The 8,469-nt window shown below is 36.0% G+C and overlaps 1 protein-coding gene across 2 annotated transcripts in view; it reads left to right on the top strand.

Annotated features, from left to right (window-relative positions):
* cfap36 (cilia and flagella associated protein 36) overlaps nt 1–8,469 on the top strand; it is a 53,585-nt gene continuing 45,116 nt past the window's right edge. For both annotated transcript variants that reach the window (XM_052013041.1, XM_052013040.1), the window contains exons 1-2: nt 1–154; nt 435–499. In XM_052013041.1, coding sequence (XP_051869001.1) covers nt 61–154; nt 435–499 — 159 coding nt within the window. In that variant the 5' untranslated portion in view covers nt 1–60. The remainder of the gene's footprint in view (nt 155–434; nt 500–8,469) is intronic.

Genomic DNA, 8,469 nt, shown 5'->3' with positions numbered 1-8,469 from the left:
TCCGGGAACCTTGACGTCCTGGTGGTGAGCTGAGTCGCTTTCCTTTCAGCTCCAGAAAAAATGGAAGAGTGGGTTGTGGAAGGGATTGCTGGGTTCCTCAGCAGCCCGTGTTGGATTATTCCAGTCACTGATTTTATCGAACAGAATTGTGCAGGTAAGCAGCTAATTCGATGTTTATTCTATTCCGTTCATGTACTAAACGGAATTTTCAGTGGTTTGTCATTAGCAGAGTTTTAGGCCTTCTGTGATTTGACAACACAAGTTTCAATATGTAACTCTGTGTTAACATGCTCCTCATCGCTCATTTATTGTGTTCTCACCAGTTTACTGAATCATAAAAATATATTACGGATGCTGAAGCAGTAGGGTTGGAGGACGTAAATGCAGTGTTTATTAGACACCTTAGTGTAGATGCTTATTTTTTTCTATTTCAGTTTTCGATGATGAAGAAGAAAACAAGTTATCTTATACAGAAATCCATCAAGATTACAAGGATTTGGTGAGTTATTTTGGTCAACAAAGTGTAGTTCAGTATCACTGGTTATATAATTTGATTTGATATGCATTGAAAAATATTTGATGGACTGTTTAATGCATTGGTGCAGACACAATGATTAAAGCTGAGGATTGCACTAAAAATTACTGTCTTAGATTTTTCTCCAAGTTTCTTTCGTCTTATTTATTGTTGTTTTATTGTCTTTGATTCTTTCAATTTTTCAGCTTCTTCTCATCTTGTCCATGAGATTTGCATTATGTTCTTTCCACTATATCTTAACCTTAACTTAATTCTGATGCCTTCATAGCCCATGTGACAATTGACACTGCAAACAATTCCCTTTCCTCCTGTATTATTTCCTTCCTCCTCGTTGTTATCATTCCCCTTTCTCAAAAAAACCCTTGTCCCTTTTCTCTGAACATATCAGTCTTGTGTCCTGCATTAATATCCATCTGTTCCACAACTCTGTTTGAACCTATCTCATTTTTTCCCCATGCTATGGTCTGAAACAACTTGCATCAAACATGAAAATAACATACTTTGTGACTGTGGCCATTGTGCACTGTACACCCCCTATCCCCTGTGACATAATTGACCAAGCTATCTTTTTTTCTTCACTTCTTCAGTGATCTGGTTGAATGGGACTATCCTTGGAAGGTTCTATTCACTTCTCTCAAATTGTAGTAGATCTCCTTGAATGACTTTTTCCAGCTCCCAAACCTTTCTATTTGATTTCTTTCTTCCAAGGAATCTATTTCTCATTTACATGCTGAATTTGGTATTCTCACACTGAATTCACTCCTGTTTTTATTTTAGGGTTTAATTATTTGTCTTTTTTAACCTTTTTATTTGCACTGAAATCTGTTAACTTTCAAGATTAATGTGTTATATTTTCATGATTCTATGGTGTTACATTTGCATTAAACCATGCATGCTTGTTGGAGATCTTCTGATGATCTGTATTACCTTAATAAATTTATTTATCTGCAGCTGGGGAAGATTTCAGTGATTCATTATTTGCAAAATATTTTTGTAATTGAGTTGTTATTATAACGAATATCAACATAAAAGCGACTAATATATCAACATAACTACACTGTTAGTATTCTGCATGTAGTGTTTGGAGAAAATGAAGCAGAATTAACGTACCAGGTTTATGACCTTCAGTCATAACATTTTTATCCTGTTTATCGAATCCCCAGAATCTTTCTTTTCACATTTCTAAGATTAATGTTAGAAAAGGAGTCCTTTGAGTTGAATGAGTCCTTTGAGTTGAATGAACTGAATGTTCAAAACATGCATAAATAGCTCTTGTGTGTATTGTGTTCATGCTGTGTTTAATATTAAATTATTTAAAATCTGTGAGCAGATATTTCATGGGTAAGCCATAAATGTTGTTATGTTGCTACTGAGAAAAAAAGTAATAGTTTTCATGAAACATTCTGCTCTGTTGTGACACATAAGAGTAGATCCTCATTTATGACATCAGTTTGAATTGTTTGATAGCTATAGTAATTCTACAGTGAGGTTGTTGAGTTTCTTACTAAGAGACCTTGGAATACATTGTGCTAGAATCTGTGTCTGCCTATCTTCCGATTGATGTTGTTGCAATAACTTTTTGAGGCCATACAGTTCCCAAATTCTGTTAGCCTTACATGAGATGGACTGTAACCAGGTTGCAAGTAATAGAAACTAAGGGTCTGTCCACAAACTTCATTGTTGGCCTGCTGATCTGTTATCATGATAATCAGAGGTATTGAGGGACAGTTGAATAAGTTTATATATTTAATATATATATAAACTTATATTTTTTCTTGTATATAATTAATTTTAAACACTTGTGCTAATTAATTAATTAAAAAGTGGCTTAATTGATATTTATTAGGATGCAAAGGTGGCCACTTGATCCATGTAGGATCCCACCTGCCCAATCCCATGAATTCATGTTGTCTATACTTTCCCCTTGCCTGGTGTTTTTCGAGGTGCTATGCAAAAGAGAGGCAATGTTATTCCTGTTAGCAATGAGGTATTTTCTTTAAACACCAATCACACGAGAAGTATTAAAGTTTGTTATCAAATTTATAAAACAATGCAGCCTTGACTTGTTATTTGTTCATACCCAATTTTGCGACAAGCAAATATGCCTTGCGCTAAACCTTTTGAATGGCAAATATTTAACACATTTTCAAAATGCTTTAACTATGTTTAAAAAATTACATTTATGAAATTTGTTACTTGGCTGAAATAATGTAAAACAGAAACTTGTTTCTTCTAACACCTTTTTGGAAGAGAACATTCTGTTCTCTAATACTATGATCATTTATGTACTAATTGCCAGGTGAGAACTTCAAGAAATAGCATCTGCTCAGATGGATTTGAAAACTCTTAAGGAAGTGTTGAGATACAAATACTTCAATATCTAGGCTGAGCCCTTTTAAAAAGTTAAGAGTTGTTTTTAGAAGTGTTTTGTTTTTTTTGACATGAGTGATTTCTAATTTCAGCTATAAATTTTTCTGGGAAATAATGCCAAATTTTAATTTACTCATTAAGATCGTGTATTTTTATACTTTTAATGAGTAGGCAGGAACTACAAAGAAATTTTTTGATAGACTGACCTGGGAGTTAATGATTTTGATGGTTTGCTTATTTTTAATGCATCAGGACAAAGCAATTACTTAGTTAACTTGATTGATAATTCAAGCAAATATTTTTGCTTTGTTGAAGTAACAGTTATGCAGGTAGGCTCAAGGGAGAAAGCTGCTTCTCGGATAATGGTAGCCAATTTAGCAGAACTGTGGTACAACTTCTGAACAGTAATGGAGTTAACAGTCAAACTACCAACATTTTGTCTAGTTGGGATTAATTTTACATTGGTAAAGTTGTACCACCCAGTTTCTTGCCTTGGTTGAGAACAATAGATGTCAACTGTAGAAAGGAAATACTTAGATTAATTTGAGAGATGATATATGCATAAGTCAATAGTGGCTGTTAAAAGTGCCAAAGCAATTCTATTACTTTGCCATTATCCATCATTGAAACCACTGTGCAATTCTTGAACAATATGCATTCCTAACTACGTTTTGGACATAAGTAATATATGGGTAATAGGTGAACACTATTAAACCTATTTTTGAGTCTGGTTGAGAGAGAAGAAAGTATTCTTTGATTCTCTGATGCAGCTTTCCATGGTGGCTTGTGGGAAATGAGAATCTAGACCTGAGGCACTGTAGGGTTCTCTAGGTCTCTCTTAGCAGCATGATGAGAATATACAGTTAGACGGATATCTTGATATTCCATGTTAATTTCTTCTGATTTCCACGTACACAGTTAATTGTTGAATATAGTTGCTGCCTTTGCGAAGCAAGTTATCAAAAGCAATTAATTTTAGTTACTAGAATTTGCATACAGCATTTAGTATGATGTTGACTCTTGAAATTTCTGGTGAATAGCTATTGCAGAATACTTAAGGACCTATCGCTGCCTTCATTCCACCATAACATGCTTCCTAGGTCTTCATTTTCAAATGATGCTCCTTTCATTTCTTATGAATTTATCCCATACGAATGTGCAGATTTTCTTGCTCTTTATTATCATTTTAATGTTTTGTCTCTTCTATTAAGGCGGCACGGTAACAGTAGCGTGACACTATTACAGCGCCAGCGATTTGGGGTTCCATTCCCGTCGCTGTCTCTAAGGAGCTTGTACGTTTTCTCTGTGTCTGTGTGGGTTTCCTCCGGGTGCTCCGGTTTCCTCCCATATTCCAAAGACATATGGGTAGGTTAACACCGTACGTCTTGGGCGGTGCGGACTCATTGGGCTGGAAGGGCCTGTTACCATGCTGTATAAATAAACTTTTTTGCAGTTTTAATTGAAATTTAATTCTTTGACCTCTGATAGGTACACTACACTGTCAGTTAACTGTACTTCAAATTGGTTCAATTCTGAAATAAGTTTCTGGGAAAAGTTAGTCTGACAATTTTTATAATTGTATAATGATTCTTTGATCCATTATAAGGTACCTTTTGCAGAAAAATATCTTTGTATATATGATAAAGGAGGTAAGAGTGGTACTTTTAGCAGATGACAGAAATTGATGGGTGTTGTTGATAATGAGGAACAGTTTTAAACTACAGAATGATATTGATCAGCTGATAAGTTGGGCAGAGCAATTTCAGATGGAATTAAATCCTGGTGGGTGATGTATATTGGTGCAAGACCTAAAAATTACAGTAAGTTACAAAAAATAGTGCAAAAGAGGGATAATGAGGTAATGTTCATGGGCTCATGGACCATTCAGAAATCTGATGGTGGAGAGGAAGAAGCTGTTCCTAAAACGTTGAGTGTGGGTCTTCAGGCTCTTGTACCTCCTCACCGATGGTAGTAACACGAAGAGGGCATGTCCCAGGTGGTGAGTGTCCTTAATGATGAATGCCGTCTTCTTGAGGCACCGCCTCTTGAAGATCTCCTCGATGGCACCACCTCTTGAAGATGTCCTCAATGTCCATGATGGAGCTGGCTAAATCTACAACCCTCTGCAGCCTCTTTCGATCCTGCGCATTGGAGCCTCCATATCAGGCAGTGATGCAACCAGTCAGAATGCTCTCCACCTTGCATCTGTAAAAGTTTGCAAGAGTCTTTAGTGACATATCAACTCTCCTCAAACTCCTTTCTTTTTCAATCTTTTTACTAATTTTCAAATTAGTACAAAATATATATATATATAACATTAGTAATTATACATATGGTGCAGAGAGATCAGGATAACAATCATAATAGTTAATACATATAATCACAAGGAGAAAAAAAAAGTAATCTGGACCTCCCGCTCTCTTATTAAGTGAACAAATACAATAGGAAATATTGAAAAGAGATGAAATTTAATTATATGAAAGAAGAACCCTCAAATCAAAAAAAAATTGATAATAAACCAAAAAAAACTTAAAAACTTCAAAAAAAAGGACTGATATTTCTTCAATTAAAAAGAAAAAAAGCCATTATTATGTCGTCAACTCCGCTTCTCTGTATTTAAGGGTTATTGAAAGGGATCTGAAAAAGGTTAGCTTATATCATATGGAAGTATTGAATAAATGGACTCCAAATTCCTCAAATTTAAGCAAAGGATCAACAGTACCACTCCTAGTTTTTTCTAAGTTTAACCATGCTATAGTTTGAGAAAACCACTGAAAAGTGGTGGGAGGTATTGGATCCTTCCATTTGAACAAAATGGATTGCTTGGCCATTAATGTGACAAAGGTGATTATATGAATGAAGTTTGAGAGAGAGAATGAGAGATTGATTAAGTTGGAATTTGTAAGATAGAGGAGTTATCTCTATGAGATGACAATATTTCAAAAGGGTAAGTACCAAGGAGCTGTTTATCTTGGCTGGAGAATCTAGAAATGCAGTACAGGTGCTGCCCAGGTTACGAATCCCCAACATATGTACAGCATGTATATATCAAAGCATTTGGGTAACCAGTAGGATGGATTTGCAGCTGCTGTGGGGCTTCAGGTATCTTCTACTGCCCCAAGAACTCCGTTTGTGTTGCATTTCCAACTTGCGAACTGTCCAGGTTATGAACAGTTCACAAGAACAGAACACTGCCCTAACCTAGGGAGGACCTGTATGTTGTCTTGATAATGGGTTTACAAATTGAGACCAAGATGAGACATTTCTTTAATTATAGTTGTGGATTTGTCCAGAGGTCTGTAAATGCTCAACTGTTGAGATTTTTAAAAGCTGACACGAGTAGATGTTTGGAAAGTATCGATAAATGTTATGGGGATTGCTTGAGATGAGGAGGTTAGCCGCAACCTCCAATGTTGGAAGAGGCTTGAGCGGCTGGTTTTTTTCCTAATTTAGTATCAAAAAAGTTGATGTTGGTGCAATGCATGGGCTTGTCATTTTATACTTTTTAAATTTTTGAGTGTAAGAAAAAAATCAAATCCTTGTCACATGTACTTGCAAACCAAAATATTTTGCATATTTTTACCAGAATACAATATCTTAAAAACATAGGGAATGAGAAGAGGTTCCAGACCCTAACCAGGCTTTCTTTCCAATAATGAGATGCTAATTGCCTTAGCTGTACATTGTAAACTTGCACCTCAGCGAAAAAGGAACTGATTGGAGGGGTGCAGGGAAAACACCAGAAATAGCCAATCCTATAAGTCCAGCAAGTTCCAACCCTTTAAGTTTTCAAAATATCTTTTAATTTTTTTTTCTCACTGAAACTGTACTTTAACATTTTACATATTTTGCCGTATGTTTGCATTGGTCCATTTGTGACCTATTTCCATTCAGCCTAACCATTCCGTGCCAGTATTTGTACTCTCCTCAAATCTTCTTGTCTTTCCTTGTCTAAATCTGAAAGCGTAACTGTCTATTGCCACTCCCTTGTGCTTACTTAGCCTCTCCTTAAATGTATCTTGCTATTTCCACCAATCTGCAGTGGCAGGTTACCCATTCTCACCATTCCTACCACCATCTTATATTGATGATCTCTGTTGTGCTCTTCCCCACATGTGAAATATTCTGTTTGTATCCACTTAGTCAAAACGCTTGATAATTTTAAAGTCCTCTGTTAGTTTCTCTGTCAGCCACCTTTTTCTTGAGAGAAAACAGACACAGTCTGATCATTTTTTTTTGCAGCTGCATATACCCTCTGATTTCCGGTATTATCTTTGTAAGTCTTCTCTACACCCTTCCTGTACCTCAATGTCAGGGCAACCGAAGTTTGATACTTTCCTATTTTTCAATTCTGTTTCTCTGGGAGTGATCTCAGGTGCTTAGTTTACTTTCTTTATAGCCTTGATAAACTGTGCTACTTTGGGATTGGTGTATCATTCTCAGAGATCTGTTTCTTCATCTTTGTCATCAAGGCTCCCAACTTCCTAAATATAAAATAAAAATTGCCTCCCTTTCTACCAAAATGCAGTAATTTGCACTTGTGTTGAACTTACTCTGCCAATTTTTTTTATCCATTCTGCAAGTTTATTAATGTGCTCTTGTACTTTGTTGCTGTCTAGTCGATTCCTCTTTTGTTTTTCCTCGTGTAAATCTATTAGTACCTGCCTTCTCAACATTTAGTATCATCCCAAATAGAAAATAACAGGAAATCCACCTATCTCTTTAATATTGTGTGAGTAAAATGAGGGAGGGACGATAAGGTGGAGACACAGGAGACTGCAGATGCTGGAATCTGGAACAAAAAACGAGCTGCTGGAGGAACTGAGTGGGTTGGGCGGCATCTGTGGAGGGAAATGGAGAGACGATGTTTTGGGCTGAGACCCTTCATTTGGACCCGAAACATTGACTGCCCATTTCCCTCCACAGATACCAACTGACCCACTGACTTCCTCTAGCAGTTCATTTTTTTTGCAAGGGACAATAAGGTGATGTATTTGAAAAAGAAATTCATCAGTGTAATTTCATTGCCAAGTTCAATGACAACACACAGCATTGTTTGCATGCTGCTAGTTGTATTCTCTCGTCAAAGGATGAGGATTTTGTACGTAAGTTGCTCAAACTGTTCTGTGCCTGATTTTAACTAACATTTAAAGTAGATTTCTCTATACATTGCAGCTAATACTCTTGAAATTTATTGGAAACACATATGGACAAAATATGTCTTGGAATTACAGTGGAGATCTAAGATCTTAGTAAATGAAACCTTCAGTATAAAAATAACATTCCTCCAACATCTGGATGTGGGTACTTATTTCAGTTTTCATCCAAACAAAAAAAATAATTTTCTATGTGGAATTGTTTTCATGTGTCTAGTGGCTTCATGAAGCTGAAATCCTTTTGTCTCCAGAGGATATTTTTCAAAGAAATACTCTCCATTCTTTTCTACTTTAACCTCTGATGACTTGGTCTTTACTTTGACCTCTAGTCCCACTAGAATTTGCTATTTTGCTATTTTCCCATTATTTTCATGGTTTACCCCCAACTTATTTGCCCCTTCTCTTCCT

This window comes from Pristis pectinata, chromosome 3 (genome assembly GCF_009764475.1).
Source record: "Pristis pectinata isolate sPriPec2 chromosome 3, sPriPec2.1.pri, whole genome shotgun sequence".
NCBI lineage: Eukaryota > Metazoa > Chordata > Chondrichthyes > Rhinopristiformes > Pristidae > Pristis > Pristis pectinata.
Note: the sequence above shows the minus strand (reverse complement) of the source record. Positions and strands in the feature narration are given on the sequence as shown.